We start from the raw sequence: 23,181 nt of genomic DNA on the forward strand, positions 1-23,181 counted from the left end.
AGGGCACGTACTAAGAGCTGAGGAAGAGGAGGGACTGGAGAGCGGCAGAAAACCCCACTTTTGAAGACACCTGTGGCTGCGGAGGATAAATGACACCGGATTTTCATCTCCTCCTCCAAAAGAAGTGGAGACAACATTAGTAGTGGTCACCCAGGAAAGTGTAAAGATTAAATGAGATAAAGTTTGCAAACTTTAGGCTGATCATAGATGAGAGTCCACCTGACCGCAGTAAATGGTAGCTGCCTGCAGGGCTAGTAGGACGTCCAATGCTGGGTAGAGTCCACACTCAGCCAAACCAGCTCAAGCTTTCAGTGAAGCTCCCTAACACCCTCAGGGGTGTGCATGGGGAGCCCCTCCCCCCACCCAGGACCCTCCTGGAGAGGGCAGTGTCTGCAGGACTGTGAAGGACCAGAGCCCAAGTTTCCCCTCTGGGGTCAGTACCTGGAGCATAAAGGAGAGAGATCTCACAGCGCAAAGAAGGTCTTTGCGGGGAACCAGCCTCTTGAAAGTTGTCTGACAGAAATGGCTGCTCTGTGAATCGTATAAAGCGGTCAGAGCTCCTTCCCTCAGGCTCACTCACCTTCAGACCACTTCCGGTGATAGTTCTGAAGGCACAGTGGAGAAGACACAATTTGTAGAAACGAGGACACCAGTTTTAAAAATTATGAAGGAGAGGGTGATGAGAAATGGGACATTCCTAGATGTTCAGCCATTGACTTTCACAGCCCTAATTCAAAAGCTATTTCCTGGGTTAGTATTTGGGTAAAGTAAGTGAGTACTTCCTTCAAGTACTAAATTTAAAGAGGCACCAAATCTAAGTAATCAAGATAAATACCTTAATGCAATACTTTAAAATGTAAGCTAACGCAAAACATCCATGAGGTACAAAATATCAACATGTTAAATACAGAGGAGAACTGACCTTGCACGTGCAACTTCCTGAGTCTTCAAAGGAGCCACGGTGCATATGAAATTCTGGCAAATTCCATTCAGTCTATGAATTTCTTGCCAAAGAAAATAAAAAGATCTCACCTGCCAAATGTGCTGAATGCTTGTGCACAACACCACCCTTCCTCTTTAACCATAGAGTCAAGTTGGAATACTGGGAGAGAAGTTTCATTAACCAGGAGTTAAATAAAAATGACATGAAGTTTGTCAGGGAGACACAAGAAATGGTCAAACGTACAGTTCTACCAACTGTAAGAAGAAGTAATCTCCACTATATTATTGAGTTTGTTTCCATCAATGGTGGAGGAGTAAAGTTATATTCAATTGTGGTTTTGCGGTAAATATCCATTCAATCCCACTGCAAAAAGTTCACGAAAATAGCGGTTGAATATCTTAATATGAGAATGTTTAATATCTTAGGTCTGATATTTTAATGTAATATTCACTATCAAATACGTCATGGTGACCCAGTTGACGACAGTGCTGTGCGAGATTCTCAATTCCTCCTTTGCAAAGTGCCATCTGTTGACGCCTGCGCACCAGCTTCCCGCTGGCCAATGTTGCTAGTAGTCAGCAGAACGCTAGTGGGCGCCACACTTCCTCACAAAGAGCATCCAGATGGTGGGGGCGCGCGACTGGCTCCCACGACTGTATCAGCGCTTTGGTCCAGGAGCGTCCTATCGCCCCATCGCCCCATCGCCCGTCGCCCTATCGCCCCATCGTCGCATCGCCCCATCGTCCCATCGTCCCATCGCCCCATCGTCCCATCGTCCCACCGCCCCATCGCCCATTGTCCCATCGTCGCATCGCCCCATCGTCGCATAGCCCCATCGCCCATCGCCCCACCGTCCCATCGCCCCAAGTCCCAGCGCCCCATCGCCCAATGCCTCATCGTCCCATCGTCCCATCGCCCCATCGTCCCATCGTCCCACAGTCCGGTCGTCCCTTGATTCCGACGCTGGCCACTGTTGCTGGAAGTCAGCAGAACGCTATTGGGCGCCGGACTTCCTCACAGAGAGCATCCAGATACTGGCGGCGCGCGACTGGCTCCCACGACTGTATCCGTGTTTTGGTCCAGGCGCGTCCCATCTCCCCATCGCCCCATCGCCCCATCGCCCATTGTCCCATCGCCGCATAGCCCCATCGTCCCATCGCCTCACCGTCCCATCGCCGCATCGCGCATTGCCCCATCGTTGCATCGCCCCATCGTCCCATCGTCCCATCGCCCCATCATCGCATCGCCCCATCGTCCCACCGCCCCATCGCCCATTGTCCCATCGTCGCATCGCCCCATCGTCGCATAGCCCCATCGTCCCATCGCCCCATCGTCCCATCGCCTCACCGTCCCATCGCCCCATCGCGCATTGCCCCATCGTTGCATCGCCCCATCGTCGCATAGCCCCATCGTCCCATCGCCCCATCGTCCCATCGCCTCACCGTCCCACCGCCCCATCGCCCATTGTCCCATCGTCGCATCGCCCCATCGTCGCATAGCCCCATCGTCCCATCGCCCCATCGTCCCATCGCCTCACCGTCCCATCGCCCCATCGCGCATTGCCCCATCGTCGCATCGCCCCATCGTCGCATAGCCACATCGTCCCATCGCCCCATCGTCCCGTCGCCTCACCGTCCCATCGCCCCATCGCGCATTGCCCCATCGTTGCATCGCCACATCGTCCCATCGTCCCAATGCCCCATCGCCCCATCGTCCCATCGCCCCATCGTCCCAATGCCCCATCGCCCCATCGCCCCATCGTCGAATCGCCCCATCGTCCCATCGTCCCATCATCCCATCGCCCCATCGTCCCATCGCCCCATCGCCCATTGTCCCATCGTCGCATAGCCCCATCGTCGAATAGCCCCATCGTCCCATCGCCCCACCGTCCTATCGCCCCATCGCCCATTGCCCCATCGTTGCATCGCCCCATCGTCCCATCGTCCCATCGTCCCATCGCCCCATCGTCCCATCGTCCCATCGTCCATTGTCCCATCGTCGCATCGCCCCATCGTCGAATAGCCCCATCGTCCCATCGCCTCACCGTCCCATCGCCCCATGGCGCATTGCCCCATCGTCGCATCGCCCCATCGTCCCATCGTCCCATCGCCCCATCGTCCCATCGCCCCATCGTCCCATCGCCCCATCGTCCCATCGCCCCATCGCCCATTGTCCCATCGTCGCATAGCCCCATTGTCCCATCGCCTCACCGTCCCATCGCCCCATCGCGCATTGCCCCATCGTTGCATCGCCCCATCGTCCCATCTCCCCATCGCCCATTGTCCCATCGTCGCATTGCCCCATCGTCGCATAGCCCCATCGTCCCATCGCCCCATCGTCCCATCGCCTCACCGTCCCATCCCCCCATCGCGCATTGCCCCATCGTTGCATCTCCACATCGTCCCATCGTCCCATCGCCCCATCGCCCCATCGTCCCATGGTCCCAATGCCCCATCGCCCCATCGTCCCATCGCCCCATCGCCCCATCGTCGCATCGCCCCATCGTCCCATCGTCCCATCGCCCCATCGTCCCATCGTCCCACCGCCCCATCGCCCCATCGTCCCATCGTCGCATCACCCCATCGTCGCATTGCCCCATCATCCCATAGCCCCATCGTCCCATCGTCCCATCGTCCCATCGCCTCACCGTCCCATCGCCCCATCGCGCATTGCCCCATGGTTGCATCGCCACATCGTCCCATCGTCCCATCGCCCCATCGCCCAATCGTCCCATCGTCCCATCGCCCCATCTTCCCACCGCCTCATCGCCCATTGTCCCATCCTCGCATCGCCCCATCGTCGAATAGCCCCATCGTCCCATCGTCCCACCGTCCCACCGTCCCATCGCCCCATCGCCCCATCGTTGCATCGCCCCACCGTCCCACCGTCCCATCGCCCCATCGCGCATTGCCCCATCGTTGCATCGCCCCATCGTCGCATAGCCCCATCGTCCCATCGCCCCATCGTCCCATCGCCTCACCGTCCCATCGCCCCATCGCGCATTGCCCCATCGTTGCATCGCCACATGGTCCCATCGTCCCATCGCACCATCGCCCCATCGTCCCAATGCCCCATCGCCCCATCGCCCCATCGCCCCATCGTCCCATCATCCCATCATCCCATCGTCCCATTCCCCCATCGTCCCATCGCCCATTGTCCCATCGTCGCATCGCCCCATCGTCGAATAGCACCATCGTCGAATAGCCCCATCGTCGAATAGCCCCATCGTCCCATCGCCCCACCGTCCCAATGCCCCATCGCCCCATCGTCCCATTATCCCATCGTCCCATCGTCCCATTCCCCCATCGTCCCATCGCCCCATCGCCCATTGTCCCATCGTCGCATCGCCCCATCGTCGAATAGCCCCATCATCGAATAGCCCCATCGTCCCATCGCCCCACCGTCCCAATGCCCCATCGCCCCATCGCCCCATCGCCCCATCGCCCCATCATCCCATCGTCCCATCGTCCCATTCCCCCATCGTCCCATCGCCCATTGTCCCATCGTCGCATCGCCCCATCGTCGAATACCCCATCGTCGAATAGCCCCATCGTCGCATCGCCCCATCGTCGAATAGCCCCATCGTCGCATCGCCCCATCGTCGAATAGCCCCATCGTCGAATAGCCCCATCGTCCCATCGCCCCACCGTCCCAATGCCCCATCGCCCCATCGCCCCATCGCCCCATCGCCCCATCGTCCCATCGCCCCATCGTCCCATCGTCCCATCGCCCCATCGTCCCATCGCCCCATCGTCGCATCGCCCCATCGTCGAATAGCCCCATCGTAGAATAGCCCCATCGTCGAATAGCCCCATCGTCCCATCGCCCCACCGTCCCAATGCCCCATCGCCCCATCGCCCCATCGCCCCATCGCCCCATCGTCCCATCATCCCATCGTCCCATCGTCCCATTCCCCCATCGTCCCATCGCCCCATCGCCCATTGTCCCATCGTCGCATCGCCCCATCGTCGAATAGCCCCATCGTCGAATAGCCCCATCGTCGAATAGCCCCATCGTCCCATCGCCCCACCGTTCCATCGCCCCATCGCCCATTGCCCCATCGTCCCATCGCCCCATCGCCCCATCGTCGCATCGCCCCATCGTCCCATCGTCCCATCGCCCCATCGTCCCATCGCCCCATCGCCCATTGTCCCATCGTCGAATAGCCCCATCGCCCCATCGCCCCATCGCTCCATCGCCCCATCGTCCCATCGTCCCATCGTCCCACAGTCCCGTCGTCCCTTGATTCCGACGCCTGATCACCCCGTCGTCCCATCGCGCTAACGTCCCACTGTCCGCTCATCCCGTCGCTCCATCGCCCCCTCCTCCCACCCTCCCATCTTCCTGCCTTCGGGCCCTGTCCTCCGTACCCTCTTACCCCCCAATCCTGTCCGAGCCGGTCTCGGCCGCGGCCTCGGGCGCACACGCTACCCTAGGCTGACAGCGCGATTCAACGCGCTCACGCGGGTTCGGAGCCTCCAGTTCGTTTAGGAAACGATTGTTGGAAAAAATGGCCCGGCTGCACTTTCGGCGCAAAAGGAGCGTTCTGGACACAGGGAGCCCAGAAAACTCAAGGTCCACGCCTCCCTCCCCGTGGAGGATGTTCCTGGAGGAGGAAGCACAGAGGAGGTGCCCGCCAGGCGTGAAGGGCGGGGAGAAGCAGGGCTCTGCGGGGATATAAAGGCAGCACACAGTTGGCGCCGAGAGCGCCTCAGCCCTCGCTTTGCCCTGGCGCTCTTGGAACGGCTCAGCCTGGAGTCCCCCGAAGCTGCCCAGAAGCTGCCCCGACGCTCCGCTTTCGGTTTCAAAGTCACAGCTTCTTTGCCCCAAAGCCACTTCCGAAAAGGACGGCCGCGGGCCACCTGCCGGCCGCCTGGAAAACCACCGAAATCGTCAATGGCCCAGTAGCTGGATCGCCAGAGGACTCTCCCTCCATCATTTGCTACATTTCAAAGCTGTGTTGTGAGAGGTGGGCTTCCCTTACCTAGAAGAGGCCACGGTGCTTACGTTGGAGCCTTAGCGTGAACTGGGCTCTAAAACTAAATGCGAGTAGTTTATATTTGATCATTTAGTTCTACTCAAGTTATTCAACTCATTTATAATTATGTCAATTGCTGAAAAGAAATCGATGTTGAGAATATCTTGATGAATATCTAGCTGCTAGTGAAATGAAAAATTGTTTTTTGATACGAAGCAAAATTAAAAGTTAAGACCTAAAAATACATGTTAAGACAATACTGTAATTTTTCATTTGTTTTTAGAAGTTCTTGAAAACGTTTTAAGTATATCATTACATGTATATTATTATTGTCTTTGTATAATTTTCAATTTGAATATGTAACTTAATACATTACTATTTATATACGTAAATATGTTAAAATTTGCTCTGCAAACTTAGCTATAGAGATACATAAAATGTTAATAACTTTAAATTTACTTTTAGCTTAAAATTTTTATCAATTTTAACCCTGCCTTGGATAAAAAAGGAAGTTTGGCACTCTCTTTTTCTATGTATAAAGGATAGATACAGAGAGAGTACATAAATAGATATAGAGTATAACTGTGTCATTAAAATTTCATTAGGGGTTCAATTAGCAAAAAAAATCTAAAAGGGCTCAGGGGTCAGGGGAAGGGGACAATAATTAAAAAAAATGGTTGAGAAGCACTGCTCTAAACCCATTTGGAGAATGCAAAATGAAAAACAGAAAACAAAAATAGGAAGTAAGAGGAGATTCGGAAAATGGAAACTCACGTGTTCCCATTTAGGAGGTGCGCACAAGGGAAGATGTTCAGAGAACCTAGAGCCACGGGTCACAGAGTCGCCCACCCCAGCCAGGCCGACAGCATCTGCAAGATCCCCGATGGCGCTGCCCTCTTCCTTCTTGGTGGCCCTGGTGGCGCTGGGCTGCAACTCCGTCTGCTCTCTGGGCTGTGACCTGCCTCAGACCCACGGCCTGCTGAACAGGAGGGCCTTGACGCTCCTGGGACAAATGAGGAGACTCCCTGCCAGCTCCTGCCAGAAGGACAGAAATGACTTCGCCTTCCCCCAGGACGTGTTTGGTGGAGACCAGTCCCACAAGGCCCAAGCCCTCTCTGTGGTGCACGTGACGAACCAGAAGATCTTCCACTTCTTCTGCACAGAGGCGTCCTCGTCTGCTGCTTGGAACACCACCCTCCTGGAGGAATTCTGCACGGGACTTGATCGGCAGCTGACCCGCCTGGAAGCCTGTGTCATGCAGGAGGTGGGGGAGGGAGAGGCTCCCCTCACCAACCAGGACTCCATCCTGAGGAACTACTTCCAAAGACTCTCCCTCTACCTGCAAGAGAAGAAATACAGCCCTTGTGCCTGGGAGATCGTCAGAGCAGAAATCATGAGGTCCTTGTATTATTCATCAATAGCCTTGCAGAAAAGATTAAGGAGCGAGAAATGAGACCCGTTCAACATGGAAATGACTAAAGTGTGACGAATCATATCACACTTTCCACGTGTTCTGCCATGTCAAAGAGTCATTTCTGCTGTGATTGTGACATGAATGGCATCAATCTGTCAATATTTTCAGGAGTCTTAAGTACATCATGTCAACTCTACAAGCACTAGTCACTTTCCGATGACCTTGCTGATCTATTTAACAATTTATTTATTTACTTAACTATTTATAAGATTTAAATTATATTTGAATAATAATGATGTACTTTCACTTTGTGGTTAAGAGAAAAATATATTCTTTATATTTATTCAACTTATTATTTTCTTTATTAAATATTTTCTATAGAAAAATTCTTGTCTTTGTTTATCATTTAAAAAAGAAACAACTCTGATGAAAGAATGGATTGTGCAATTCACTTATTCATTACATTATTCACGTTATACATTAAAAATAGACTTTCTCTAAGCCAGTCTGTATGCGGCTGTCAGGATAGGGGTGGACATAACAAATCCAGTTCTGCTTTTGCACCAGTGAGTTTTGTGGAGAAAGCAACCTAAAGACAATAATCACACTGAATTTATATCGGTTATATTAAACGGTAGGATGAGGAGAAGGGGAAAAATGGAGTTCTCTCAGCAGAATCTGCAGGAAAGCATGCCAGGAAACAGAAACAAAAGCCGTAGATATCTCCTATAATTGACTGGTAGACTTCCAAGTGCGAATATTCTTTGGAAAATGGATATTTGAGTCTGCAATTTACAAGCAACTCCATTAACTGAAAGCCTTAAAACAGAAGCGGTCACACGGGAGGAGGAGAGCATGAGCAAAGAACTTCAGATTGATTCCTCGAAACTTCACATGGTAAAGGGAGAAAAGAGCCACAACAGAAACAGAGACGGAATGGCCATGAGGTAGTAGGGTAAGAGAGAATATCGGTAAAAGTCTATTTCAAGGACTGAAATGGCTTCAAAGAATTGCATCATTGTAAAATGTGGATGTCAAGTGCCCACCGCACTGGGATGAAGGGGGCATTGAAGCTTTGGTGAGAGCTGGTTTGGAAGAACTCACAGAAACCATATTGGAGGGTGGGAGGGAATGAGTGAATAAGAGAAGAGAAGTTCAGCTATAAGGAGCAAATAGTTGTGAGAGATGTGCCTGCTGCAATGCAACAGGAGAATAGAATGGGAATTGGGAATTACGTGAATTTTTTTTTTTTTTTCCTGCAGAGTTCTCCGTTTTGCGCTATGTGTGTCTCTGGATAGATACATGGATTGGATGTATTGGCAAATCATGTTCATATGCTTAACGTTGTGTTTATTTTAAAGCATGGCACCTTTCATTCCTTACCATGATAATCTATTATCATTTTGATGCGTACTATGCGGAAGGTCAGGAAGCTGTTCTGTGGACGGAAACCTTCCAGTATGTGGGGAAGCAGATGGAACTGACCTTAGCGAGGGCTGGGTGGAATTCACAAGCAGGCACCACAGTGAGCAGGTGGAAGGTGGTAGCAGAAGCCAAGGGCTCCTGCTGGCTTCCTCTCACCTGGGAGCCACCCTAGCGTTTCCACGGCCATCAGGCCATCACCACGGTCAGATTTGCCTTTGATTTCCTGGTGCCTCGGTGCATCCCAATGCCGTGACAGCTTTCTAGGAAAGCTGAGTGGAGAAAGAAAAAGATGCTGTATCAAAACTGATGGGAAATAATGGTATAGGCCCTTCCCGTTTTCACTCTTGCTTCCCTCTTTTGGTACTGACCTCAAGATGAAGGAGAAAGGAATTCAGAAGAGAAGTCCACCCGTGCCTATAAAATTACTAAATTAAAAAGAACATATACAATGTAGAAAACTCCAAGCTAGTAAAGAAAGGGGTTAGTTTTCTCAGGTATGTGGCCTCCCTGCCCCACATCTTCGCTGTGAGATGGATCACGATGAACCAAATAGCCCAGGAGAAAAGAACTGACTCACTAACCCCGGAACCCTTATTAGTTACTTCAGTGCAAGCCTCCAGCAGCAGGAAAATCAACACTGAGTCCCCTGCGGCCTCAGAAACTGAGAGCATGAGAAGGACTCCACAGGTTAATAAACTGAACTCCACATAGAAATCAACATTTAGCAAAATAAAATTCCTGTTGCTATTTAAGGTTACAAAAAAAAAAAAAAAAAGGATAGTTTACCCACACCAGTGCCCCCTACACACATGAAGTGCATAACGTTTGTGTCCTCTGGAAGCTATGGAAAAATCTGACTCTTGAGCACCTGACAGAAAGAGAAGGAATTGGTCACAGAAACAAGCTTGGGTCGCAGACAGTTGATTATTTGGGGGACAAAAGCAGTCACCCTCCAATAAAATTTTGCTCAAAGCTGGAAGTATGATGAGCTGACTCCTGGCGGCCAGTTACAGAGAAAGAGAGAGTGAGCGAGGGGAGCCAGGTGTCACACACAGGGCTATGGGCACGCTGACCCAAAGGGACCAGGCATCTTGACTGATGCGCAAAAAATAAAAATCACAACAACAGAGCTCAGGATCGGAGGTAAAACTATGTCCTGAGCAAGGAGAACAACACCTACCTACTTTTGATCGTAACACAAAAGATTTCCGTCATTTGAAAGCTTTGGATCCCTTTACGCTGAAACATTTGAAGTACTGGGGCAAATTAAACTTCAATGAAATAGTGAAATGAGTAATTCATAGGGTTAATGTTTTCTAATCTAATCTACTCTAATCTAAGGCTTACATAAAGGAAGGAAAAAAACTTGAGAAGAATAAAACGTATACAGGAACATTCAGAAAATGAAAACGGTTTTGTATTAAAAGACATGTGAAAAAGAACTTGAGATGAACTAGGGCCCAAGATGCCCCCCTCGCTCGTCACCCAGGCCACCAGACCCCTCAGGTGCCCAGCACGCACCCCCTCTGCGGGACTCCTGCTGGATCCCTGTGGCCGCATCTCCTTTCTGGGCTCTGACCTGCCTCCCGGCCACGGGCGGCTTCACAGGAAGACCTACTGCTTCTGACACAGATCAGGAGGATGTCCCCGTTCTCCTGACTGAGGGGCATCCCCCCCGGGGAGAGGGTGGGTGGCTGCCGGTTGCAGGAGGCCCAGGCCACCTCTGTCCTCAGGAGCTGCTCCGGCAGACCTTCTAAGTTCCTCACAAAGTGCCATCCGCTGCCTGGAACCCGATTCTGCTGGACAAACTGCCCGGGGCTCCAGGGACAGCCGGAACCTGGGACACCTGCCTCAAATGCACACACCCGGACACTCCTGCAAGAACCTTTCACTAGAGGACAAAAGTTCCATCCGGGACTTCATCTCAGTCTAAAGAGAAGCAATGGAGTGATTGTGCCTCTAGAAAGATGCCTGAGTGCAAATCACGTGATCGTTGTCTGCATATTCAAATTCGTAACAATTAGTAAGGAGGAAGGAAGGAGACCCCAAAATGATTCTCTTTAATACATGAAGTCACATTCCCAGGTATTTAGTCATTTCACTGACTTTATTTCTGCTCGAGTTAAATTGTTCAAAAATGTGCTCCAATGTTCTTCTCCAGTGATTATCTCTCGGGCCTCTTTCCTTGGGAGACACTTACCTCTAACGATGGGACATACGTATTCATGTATTGGCGGACGTTCTGGTTCCCATCCAACATGTAATCAGCTGGGCTGGTCGTCAGCCTTGACCTTCCATCAACTACAACACAAGTGCCAAACAAGCTGAAAAGCAACAACTCTTCTTAGACCCATCAGAGAATTGGGGGTCGAGGTGCCAGCTGCCGCCCTTAGCTCTGCAGAAAGAGGGGGATGCAGACAGAGACCCTGGATGACTGGGAGCAGAAATGCAAGAGTTTAAAGCACAGCTGAAGCTCGTATTGGTAGAAACACTGAAGCTGAAATGGAAGAATTACTGGCAGTTCCATATGGATGAGCTTGAGATCGAAAAACTGCAAGATATCCTGTCTTTGGGGGCCACAGGCTTTTGTGAGTGTTACCTTCGGGAGAAACCTTCACCAGGTTCTCACTGTGAAGATGAGAAAACAAACTCCTGGTGCTTCCAGCAGAGGAAAGGAAAGAGAAATCACTGGCTGGGAATCCTCTCAGTCTTCTGTTCCCCTCAACAAAGGCCTGCTCTCCAGGGAAATGATTTTCCTAGAGCCTCCCCCCACCCCCACCGGGGGAAGGGAAGTCCAGCCCTCTCTCCTCTTCCACTCGGGGGACAGGGAGGACAAAACTGCAAGCCCCTCTAACTTTCCTGTGTCCCCTTAGCAGGGTGGTCACGTTAGAACATTTAGAAGCACTTAGCGGAGTATTTTCCACTGAATGAAGGCTTACCATCATGTTCTTATTTATTCGTAGAGGTCTATAAGAGCATAAGTAACTTCTCCTAGCCCTCTCTCTGTAACTGACTGCAAAATGCTGATAGTCTAAAGAAACAGAATTGGGATCAAGTGGCTCATCAATGCAATTATATACCTACTAATATACTATGTGCACATAGATACTATGTATATACACGTGCACTATGTATTCTGACACTAGCACGTTCCCCTTTCCTCCCGCTTCTCCAGATCTCATTCTTCACCTGCATCTCACAGTGTTTCCTTCTGCCCCAGTGTAGAAACCCCCAGTGAGCTCTGCTCTCCTCAGTCTCTCCTCCTGAACCTGCCCTGCCCATTCACACAGCTGCTTCCTTTTCCGCTGTGGTTTCTGGCCATGTGCAAAAGTCACTAACTGAAATCAAGAGTTGTGTGAAAGTTCTAGGTTTTTGGAAACTCTCATAGGAGAGTTCTTGTTCTCTTCTTTTTCTTCTCGTGACTATTTTTGGCCATGAGGGAATGTTCCTCCTGCAATGATGTAACTAGCTTAGGGAAAAAGGAAAGAGAAAGCAGCATCATTTTAGTCAGGGGTCCGTTAAAATATTTACGAAGGAAGAGTGCCACCTACTGGCCAAGATGGACAAAGACAATGACCGGGTCTGGAGACGTGGCTTGTGGTCTACAGAAGTCTGTTCCCAGGCAGGAGTCTTTTCTACAGAGAAAAATGGCTCTTTCCTGGAAAGAACGGACTCCAATAACATAATAAGCCAATTTCCTTACCTTGGATACAGTTTTGAAAAAGCACAAGTGTTCTCTTTCTTTTTTTTTTTTTTTTTTTTTTTTTTTTTTTGAGAGAGAGAGTGAGCACATAAGGGAGGGGCAGAGAGAGACTGGGGACAGAGGATCTGAAGCAGGCTCTGTGCTGACAGCAGAGAGTCTGATGTGGGGCTTGAACTCATGAATCGTGAGATCATGACCTGAGCTGAACCAACTGAGCCCCCAAGAGCTGTTAGCTTCACAGCAAAATTGAGTGCGAGGTATCGAGACTTCACATACTCCCCGGTTCTGTATATGAATAGTCTCCCCCATTATCAGCATTGCCACCCCAGGTGGAATAGTTGTTACAATTGCTTCCAAGGGTATAACAGTAAGTTCCTAGGGTTGTGAACCAGCCTGGAATATTGCAGTGGTCTGTGGCACTGCAAAGCTCAACATTGGGCCAGTCTAACAAAACATTATTCCTTAATATTTATTTTCTCTCATTGGATTTTCTTGGGTATCATACGAGAAGCACGGACATTGGATTTGTGGAATATACACAAAACATCTGCAAGATCAGTGTGACAAACCTGGGGCTAAGCCGTCTCTGTGATTGGAAGAGTTTCTCTCCATTGTTTCTTGGATCTCAAAGTCATTCTGGGAGAGGTGGCCTTTGCTTATTTGTGAGCTGCTATGGGCTGTCTTGTGCATGTTGCTTTTGTCTGAGCCTCGTGTGAAATGGGCTTTGGGAATTAAATACAAATATATTATATTTTATGATTTAATTCTACAAAACTCACTCAACACATCAGCAATTATCTAGTGGGAAACAGAAAAATATTGTGACAATATCTTCAAGAGTATCTAGCAGCAGGTTAAGTTAAAAATTATTTTGTCAGGGCGCCTGGGTGGCTCAGTCGGTTAAGCGTCTGACTCTTAATCTCAGCTTAGCTCATGATCTCACGGTTTATGAGTTTGAGTCCCATGTCGGGCTCTGTGCTGATGGCGCGGAGCCTGCTTTGGATTCTGTCTCTCCTTCTCTCTGCCCCTCTTCTGCTTGTGCTCTCTCTCAAGTAAATAAATAAACTGAAAAAAATTATTTTGTCATGAGGCAACATTAAAATTCAGTACACTGAAAATAAATCAGGGAATAATTTAAGTGAATAATTAAAATTTTTTCTTGCTTTAAGCAATTTGGAATGATTTTAAATATTTAAGTACATTGAAATAGTTATGTCTTTATAGAAATTTTAATTTACTTATGTACTTTATATAAAATTTATATAAGTAAATAAGTTATAAGTCACAAATTAAATTTAGGTCTGGAATAGAACAGAGACTCCAGAATCGGACCCACAAATGTATGGCCAGCTAATCTTTGACAAAGCAGGAAAGAATATCCAATGGAAAAAAGACAGTCTCTTTAACAAATGGTGCTGGGAGAACTGGACAGCAACATGCAGAAGAATGAAACTAGACCACTTTCTTACACCATTCACAAAAATAAACTCAAAATGGATGAAGGACCTGAATGTGAGACAGGAAACCATCAAAACCCTGAGGAGAAAGCAAGAAAAAACCTCTCTGACCTCAGCCGCAGCAACTTCTTACTTGACACATCGCCAAAGGCAAGAGAATTAAAAGCAAAAAATGAACTATTGGGACCTCATGAAGAGAAAAAGCTTCAGCACTGCAAAGGAAACAATCACCAAAACTAAAAGGCAACCAACGGAATGGGAAAAGATTTTTGCAAATGACATATCGGACAAAGGGCTAGTATCCAAAATCTATAACGAACTCACCAAACTCCACACCCAAAAAACAAATAATCCAGTGAAGAAATGGGCAGAAACACGAATAGACACTTCTCTAAGGAAGACATCCTGATGGCCAACAGGCACATGAAAAGATGCTCAGCGTCGCTCCTCATCAGGGAAATACAAATCAAAACCACACTGAGATGTCACCTCACGCCAGCAGAGTGGCTAAAATGAACAAACCGGGAGCCTATAGATGCTGGCGAGGATGTGGAGAAACGGGAACCCTCTTACACTGTTGGTGGGAATGCAAACTGGTGCAGCCACTCTGGAAAACAGTTGGAGGTTCCTCAAAAAATTAAAAATAGATCTACCCTATGACCCAGCAATAGCACTGCCAGGAATTTACCCAAGGGATACAGGAGTACTGATGCATAGGGGCACTTGTACCCCAATGTTTATAGCAGCACTTTCAACAATAGCCAGATTATGGAAAGAGCCTAAATGTCCATCAACTGATGAATGGATAAAGTTTTGGTTTATATACACAATGGAATACTACTTGGCAATGAGAAAGAATGAAATCTGGCCATTTGTAGCAACGTGGATGGAACTGGAGAGTGTTATGCTAAGTGAAATAAGTCATACAGAGAAAGACAGATATCATGTGTTTTCACCCTTATGTGGATCATGAGAAACTTAACAGAAGACCATAGGGGAAGGGAAGGGGAAAAAAAAAGTTAGAGAGGGAGGGAGGCAAACCATAAGAGACTCTTAAAAACTGAGAATAAACTGTGGGTTGATGGGGGGTGGGAGGGAGGGAAGGGTGGGTGATGGGTATCGAGGAGGGCGCCAATTGGGATGAGCACTGGGTGTTGTATGGAAACCAATTTGACAATAAATTTCATATTAAAAATATAAATAAATAAATAAGCAAACATTAAAAAAATCAAATTTAGGTCCATACTTAAGCATCAATGGCATTAAATTTTAACTTTTAAAAATTTTTAGTAATTCTTAACCCTGCATTGGATAAATAGAGTAAACTTTATATTTCCTTTTTTATGATTTTTTATGTATAAAGTACAGTTAAATATACAGTACATAATTACACATAATGTGTATCTGTGTTATTAAATTTTCTTAGAAGGTTCAATTAGATAAATATGTACAAAAACTCTGGAGGCAGGAGGTAATGATGAAAAAAAAAATGGTTGTGGAACCCATGCTCTAAACCCAAGTAGAAGGTGCATAAAGGAAAGCAAAAACAGAAGTAGAAAGTAAGGACAACGTTCAGAAAGTGAAAACTGCTATGTTCCCTACTTAAGCCACACGCACAAGGGAAGATGTTCAGAGAACCTAGAGCCACGGGTCACAGAGTCGCCCACCCCAGCCAGGCCGACAGCATCTGCAAGATCCCCGATGGCGCTGCCCTCTTCCTTCTTGGTGGCCCTGGTGGCGCTGGGCTGCAACTCCGTCTGCTCTCTGGGCTGTGACCTGCCTCACACCCACGGCCTGCTGAACAGGAGGGCCTTGACGCTCCTGGGACAAATGAGGAGACTCCCTGCCAGCTCCTGCCAGAAGGACAGAAATGACTTCGCCTTCCCCCAGGACGTGTTTGGTGGAGACCAGTCCCACAAGGCCCAAGCCCTCTCTGTGGTGCACGTGACGAACCAGAAGATCTTCCACTTCTTCTGCACAGAGGCGTCCTCGTCTGCTGCTTGGAACACCACCCTCCTGGAGGAATTCTGCACGGGACTTGATCGGCAGCTGACCCGCCTGGAAGCCTGTGTCATGCAGGAGGTGGGGGAGGGAGAGGCTCCCCTCACCAACCAGGACTCCATCCTGAGGAACTACTTCCAAAGACTCTCCCTCTACCTGCAAGAGAAGAAATACAGCCCTTGTGCCTGGGAGATCGTCAGAGCAGAAATCATGAGGTCCTTGTATTCGTCAACAGCCTTGCAGAAAAGGTTAAGGAGCGAGAAATGAGACCTGTTCAACATGGAAATGATTCTCACTGACTAATCATACCACACTTTCCACCTGTCCTGCCATGTCAAAGACTCTCATTTCTCCATTCTGCTGTGACATGAATGGAATCAATTTGTCCAATGTTTTCAGGAGTATTAAATGACATCATGTCAACTCTACAAGCACTAGCCACTTATCAATGACCATGCTGATGTCTATTTGTCTATTTATATATTTATTTATTTAACTATTTGTAAGATCAAATTTTTTCATATAATATGTGCACATTTACATTGTGGTAATATAATAAAATGTATTGTTTATATTTTGTCAATTTAGTGTTTGTTTTTTGTTTATTCAATTTTACTATAGGAAGTGTGTTTAAAAAGAAATCCAGGCCTAATTTTGTAACTTGATTTAAAAATGGATGGCAAAGGGTGCCTGGGTGGCTCAGTCGGTTGAGCGTCCAACTTTGGCTCAGGTCACGATCTCGCGGTTTGTGGGTTTGAGTCCCGTGTCGGGCTCTGTGCTGATAGCTGGGAGCCTGGAGCCTGCTTCAGAATCTGTGTCTCTCTCTCTCTCTCTCTCCCTTCCTCCACTCACACTCTGTGTCTCTCTCTCCTTCAAAAAAAAAATAAATAAACATTAAAAAAATGGATAGCAAAATGCATTTACCTATTATATTATGTTAACATAAGAAGTAGCAACTGACTTCCTATAAGACAAGTTGTACTTTGCCCCAAGGATATAGGACCTAACAAATACAGTTTCTTTTTTTTTTGTTTTAATTTTTTTTAACATTTGTTTATTTGGGAGAGTCAGAGACAGAGCACAAGTCTGGGAGGGGCAGAGAGAGGAGATACGGAATCCGTAGCAGGCTCCAGGCTCCGAGCTGTCAGCACAGAGCCCGACGTGGGGCTCAAATTCGCAAACTGTGAGATCATGACCTGAGCCAAAGTCGGACGCTTAACGGACTAAGCCACCAAGGCGTCCCACAGATACAGTTCTAATGTCTTTATCTTTCATTTTTCTAGGGATAGATCTAAAAACAATAACCAGGAGCACCTGGGTCGCTCAGTCAGTTAAACATCTGACTCTTGATTTGGGCTCAGGTCATGATCTCACGGTTTGTGAGATGAAACCCCGTGTCGGGCTCTGGGCTGGAAGCATGGAGCCTGCTTGGGATCCTTTGTCTTCCTCTCTCTGTGCCCCTCCCCTGCTCATGCTTTCTCTCTCTCTCAAAATAAATAAATAAACATTAAAAATAATAAAAACAATAATCATACTTAATGTTATAATGAAGAAGGCAAATAAGTGAATTCTCTCACCTGGTGCTAGAACGAAGTATGTCAAGAAATAAAAATAAAAGCTGTCCATCTCTACAGTTGACTGGGAGACATCGGAGTGCAAATTACCATTGTTAGAGGACAAGTGAGCTTGCATTTTACAAGTAACGCCATGCCTAGCGGTCCATATGTGACAATGGGAAGCCAGAAACAGAGGTGGACGGGGGATTGGGGGTGGGGTGGGGGAGACAGTGTAGTGTGAGAAAAAGACATAAACTGGATTCTAACGATCCTCAATCATTCAAGGGAGGAGAGAAAAGAGACACAAAGAATACACAAGTATACTGACCATTCAGTAGAAGGATAACAAGAGAGGATGGTGAGGAGCGTATTTGAGGAAATACATTGTGCTTAGAAGAGTGTCAGTGGATTCACGGACGATGTGGATTTAATTGCCTGCTGTGTCAGAAAAATAGATACCATCGGTGACCTTCATGAGAGCTGGTTTGGTGGAATTAATAAGCAGAAACCACCCCGGAGTGGATGGAAGCCTTAATAAGAGAAGTTAGTGCCTCTGAAGCGGAGAAGACAGCGTGGGATCTGGAAAATGTTGTGGGGTAGTTTTTCTGTGCGTCGTTCTGCCTTTTATGCCATATGGTTTCCTGTGGGTGATTTCATGAAATTGATGCACTGGCATGTTAATGTGTTAATTGCATTTATTTTGATTCATGATTTACTTAATTACTTTCAATGGTTTATCCTTAGTTTTTACTACCTTGTATATCAGCAAGCTATTCATCTTTAAGAATTCACTAGGCAGGAATAGTTAACTAATTCAATCCTTCATCAAAACATCTGTTACCACTGACACAATAATGTTTCCTGGAATTATTGGCTTTATGAATTCAGTTACTTAACTTTGATCACTGTGACATTGGTTTACTACAGCAGTTTTCTGCCATGTTTCATTTTCTAAGAGAGTTTGATATGATAAGAATTCTCTTATGTTACTCACCGGTAATTTTCCCTAATTTTGTAACTACTACAATCATTGGTGGATCCCAAAATAGCAAAATTATTATGGACATAAAGACAGACAGGTTTTCTTAAAATGAAAGTGGGAAGCTGGGTCAGGCATTCTCTTTGTTAATACTTAAGGCAAAGAAAAATTTAGTTAAAATCAGCTGAAAATACAACACCAAGAAGGAAATCCATAGAGCACAAGAGCGTCGTATATAATTCAGGAGTAATTATAGTAGAATATTATGGGGGCGCCTGGGTGGCTCAGTTGGTTAAGAGTCTGACTTCAGCTCAGATCATGATCTCGCGGTGTGTGAGTTCGAGCCCTGCATTGGGCTCTGTGCTGACAGCTCAGAGCCTGGAACCTGCTTCGGATTCTGTGTCTCCCTCTCTCTCTCTTCCCCTCCCCTGCTCACACTCTGTGTCTCTTTCTCTCTCAAAAATAAATAAACATTAAAAAAAAACCTTATGATAGTAGAATATTATGCATGAAGTCATGCACATGAAAGGCACCGAGCATTGCATCTTCCTGAGAGTAATGACTAAAAACATGGCTCGTATTTTCCTAGTTTTCTTCAGACAGCTATATATGACAATAGCGTTTGTCTCTTTCTACACAATTCTTACCAAGCTTTCCTGTCCTACCTTGCACTAACTGACCTTCAAAGGAGGCAGCCTAAAAAACCAGAATTCTATCGTGAATTCTAGAGATGGCTGACTGATTCATTCCTCATTTCGAAAAAGTGTCTTATTTATATTCAGTGATGAAACGGTGGCTTGTGTTAATATCTGAGCGTTGAGAATACACATCTAGGTGGAAGTACAGAAGGACATGATGTTTCTTTAATATTCTGGCACCTGCCCCTCCCCCAGCATTCCAGGACACTTTTCCCCTGCCCTAAGGGTTTCCTCCCTGTCCCAGACGGAAGTTCCCACGCACCGTGGTTGCTCACTCCCTTGACCTGTCAGCCTATTTCTGTTCCGTTGCGGTCTCAGCTTAAAGTTTCCCTTAAGAGCAGCACATCACAAGTAGAAAGCAAAAACCAAATGAAACGTCTAGGTTTTGCAGAAACACCTGCAAGAGAGACTTTCTTTTAATTTCCACTGAATGTGATGTAATAGCAACTGAGGCTAAAAGGAAACAGAAAGCGGGATCCCGTTGAAGGGTGGGCGAATGAAGCTCCTTTCAGGGAAGACCGCCCCCTGGTGGCCATGTGCTACTGGGGCAGCGACCAAAACTGGGGGAAGGGTTTGGGATGCATGCAGAAATTCGACTTCTTCCTGAAATTGTCCCTTTAAGCTACGACTTAAAGGACTTAAAGGACTCAAATATTCAAAATATTAAATATTAAATATTCAAAAGTTTTGGAGAACTTAGCTGCAGGGCCAGAGGCACTGGCCAGGGGATTGAGCCCCCACCTGCCAACTTTCCATCCCCAGGCACTTCTGGCCAACCTGACAGGGGACACGGAGGAGACAGGGCCTGTTGCCAGATGCCCACTGATGGGCTTGGCAAGATCACTTGCAGCAGCAGCGGAAGCAGCCAACGTTCTCCAGCTTCAGAAGTCAGAGTGTGCATCGGGCCATAGCTCCACCCTCTGCCGGCTGATTGCTGGGCTGCGGTGGTCAAGGCCCCCAGATGCCCAGTCCAGCACAGAAACACAAAACTCGGGGAACCCTGCCCACACATCTACACCCAGGCGCTCATCTGTGCCTGTGTTTGGGCATGACTGTGTTCTGATTACAGGTGCAAGAGGCTCGTTTCTTCAAAAAACCACAGCTGCACATCTGAAAACGTAAAGGTGTCGAAAGTCCGCAGCCACTGGGGAACATGGAAGGAGAAGAGAAATGTAAAAGGGTCCATGGGATCAGTGACATGTCCTCAGGGGGTGGAACAACACCAAAGGGCAGCATTGAGTCCAGGCTCTCCAGAGCCTTCAGTTCCGGACCCTGAGAAGATTCAAGTGGACATTGGGAGCACAGACTTCTCCTATGTGGACATGGCCAATAGTAGTGTCCCCAGCAGGGGTGACGATGACATCACAGCAGCCTGCAGGGTATTGGAAGGGAGGGGGGGGGGCTACTCCAGTGCCAGCTGCAAACTTCTGTCTCAATTGGCAGAAAAATCTACTGCCTTATGACTATTTAAAAGGGATTTTGTCAACTTGTCCTTAGAATGTCAAGTCAGTCCATTTAGGTGACTCATACCACAGCCCCTGTTGCCGTCCAAAACATAGACGACAACCCTTTGGCATCTGAAGTGGAATTTGGAATCCTTGATCACCTCACCCTTCCTGCCATACTGATTTCATGCCATAGCCTTTCTGAATTCCAATGTCCATTTCTATCCTTCATTCCCTTAAGAGGTGCTTCCAGAAAAGTCATTATCTCAATTCTCCTTATGGTTTTGACCTTGGATCTTTCCTCCCATCAGGATAATTTATTCCTCTAGATTTATATTCTCTCTAAACCGTTGTATAAATGACTGTGATCCCAATGGGTCCATTGAGAAGACTGAATTCATCATTTCAAAGATCTTAGAATAGTTAGCATCCAATCAACCCCGGTGTTATCATCATAAAACATCATCATCCTTATTATTATGCAGATGAAGAGCAGAATCTTTTAGGACCATCCAATTCCCTTTCTCAGGGCAATACTGCCATTGAGTGAGTGGCTTTCTTAACGAGGTAGCGTGCTCGGGCAAGGCAAATATCTGCGATCCTGATCCTTCCACACGGGGTTAGCAGGTGGGGTCTGCTTGCCAGTCTCTTGTGAGCTGGTTGATGCGACCCCTGTCGTCTCTCCTCAGAGCTGATCATATGGGGATTAAGTGAAAGTAAAATCAGGTGCTGGTCTTGCAGAGCTGAGGGCCGTCCGTGGATCCAGGAGTTGGTCTTCTCTGAGCCTCTGGCTGACACAGCTCTTTTGCTGATTTGGGGGAACTCGGGGTGGCCTTCGTTCTTCTCTCTGCCAGAGCTCCCAGTCCCTGGTTCTGCTGCACCGAATCGCGCTCACTTACATTTTGTCAGCAGAAAGGTCACTTCTTTCACTTTCGTGACATTTGGACTTAACCTTTGTGAGGTTTTTGTTTGTTTGTTTGTTTGTTTGTTTTTGCCCATGCAGAACTGTCATGATTTGCTTTCTAGGAAAGTTGAAATGGGAAACAACACAACTGATGTTTTGAAAATGATAGAGAAAAATGGGGCAGCCCCTTGGCCTTTCTTTAACTTCCCTTTGTATTAACCTCAGGATGATGTAGAACACGACGCAGGAGGAGGAAGACAGACTATGTCACCACTGTGTAAAAACTAAGTTATTAGAATTCTTTTTGTTGTTATCTTCATTTAATTTAAAATGACAGATCATGAATAAATAAAGGAAAAAAGACATATCTCTCTGACATAGTAGCCTCGGCCTCATCCCCTTCATTCTGAGCATGAGAGGGAGGAACAGACTAAGAAGCTAAACAGAAATGCCTAGACTGAATGAACACCTGAGAATCGCTAGTTTCTGGGCTGAAAGATTCCACTGAGAGGCATCATCAGTGAGTCCCCTGAGCCCAGCTCAGAAGTTTTGAGTCTAACTAGTGTTCAATGATTGAAGTAAAAGATTGAACAATAAAAGCTATGGTGGCAAAATAAAAGTATTTTCTTACTAAAGGTGAAATGATTACAGTTGGGTCACTCCCCTCCTTAGAGGAAACAAACTTTTGCCCTTGGCATCTGAGAGCTGTTGACACTTTGAGGAGGAGGAGAGGAGGAGGTCAACACTGAGAGCTAGGGTCCCTCACAAAAACACTCCAGGGGTGGAGGGAAGGAATGAGGGGCATTAACTTTTTTGCTAACAAAGAAACCAGTGCCTCCACAGCAGGGGAATTCTAATGTCCTCGGGACAAGGTGAGCCTGCCCTCGGGGAGTGAGTCCAGGAGAGGTTGGGTTGAGGACACTCAGTCACTCCAGAGGAACATGTTAGTAGAGGTGATAACAACCTTGCGCGTGAGGGTTTGCTGAGAAAATAAAATGATCTGGGATTAGAATCTTCACAGCTACATGTCCCAGACCGGAACGGGGCTTCCTGCTGGGGACACTGGCACAGCCTGAGGAGCACTGTAGATGGGTTACAAAATGGCAGAAGGATAGTGTCTGTATTAGTCTTGACCCTGAGGCTCCAGTGAAGCATAACTGCATGGACCTGCATCAATTATTTCTAGAATGAAGAGAAACATCCAAGAAACTCATTCACTTATCACCACAAGCCTCTAATGTGAATACAACAGTAATTAAAACCCAGTCCTGGTTCTAAAGAGCTTATTTACCGTACGTGGTCTGGTCAGAACGTAGCAAGATACAAAAACCCATAGGAATGAAGGAGCCTGTCTCTGTATGAAGTAAAGAGGGTAAAAACCTAGTCCACGATCAAGGCCAAAGTTTCTTTCTAACACAAAGAGCCATGTTCATATATGAAAACATATATGTGAGCAGGTGTGTGTATGAGTACCTACATGCCTACATCACTCCAGTCTTTAGGACAAAGACGTTTCTCATTTGGTTGATAAGTGTCCATTGGGGTGGACATATCAGAAGTTTATTGGGAAATAAAGTTTCCATTGCCAACGTAGTACTTTAGATTGATGACATCTTCTTACACAATAAGGAGAATGCATAAATGAAAACAAAAAAAGGAAGTAGAAGTGGAGAGGATG

At 47.4% G+C, this 23,181-nt stretch overlaps 2 protein-coding genes across 2 annotated transcripts; both read left to right on the forward strand.

The window, feature by feature from the left end:
- Nucleotides 1-6,804: 6,804 nt before the first annotated feature.
- Nucleotides 6,805-7,374, forward strand: LOC122205000 (interferon alpha). The gene has a single exon (XM_042912932.1). It carries the CDS (start codon nucleotides 6,805-6,807, stop codon nucleotides 7,372-7,374), a length of 570 nt encoding a protein of 189 aa, XP_042768866.1.
- Nucleotides 7,375-15,621: 8,247 nt separating this feature from the next.
- Nucleotides 15,622-16,188, forward strand: LOC122205003 (interferon alpha-like). Its single transcript, XM_042912936.1, has one exon. The coding sequence runs from the start codon at nucleotides 15,622-15,624 to the stop codon at nucleotides 16,186-16,188; it is 567 nt and encodes a 188-aa protein (XP_042768870.1).
- The last annotated feature ends 6,993 nt before the right edge of the window (nucleotides 16,189-23,181 follow it).

Source organism: Panthera leo, chromosome D4 (genome assembly GCF_018350215.1).
Source record: "Panthera leo isolate Ple1 chromosome D4, P.leo_Ple1_pat1.1, whole genome shotgun sequence".
Lineage (NCBI taxonomy): Eukaryota > Metazoa > Chordata > Mammalia > Carnivora > Felidae > Panthera > Panthera leo.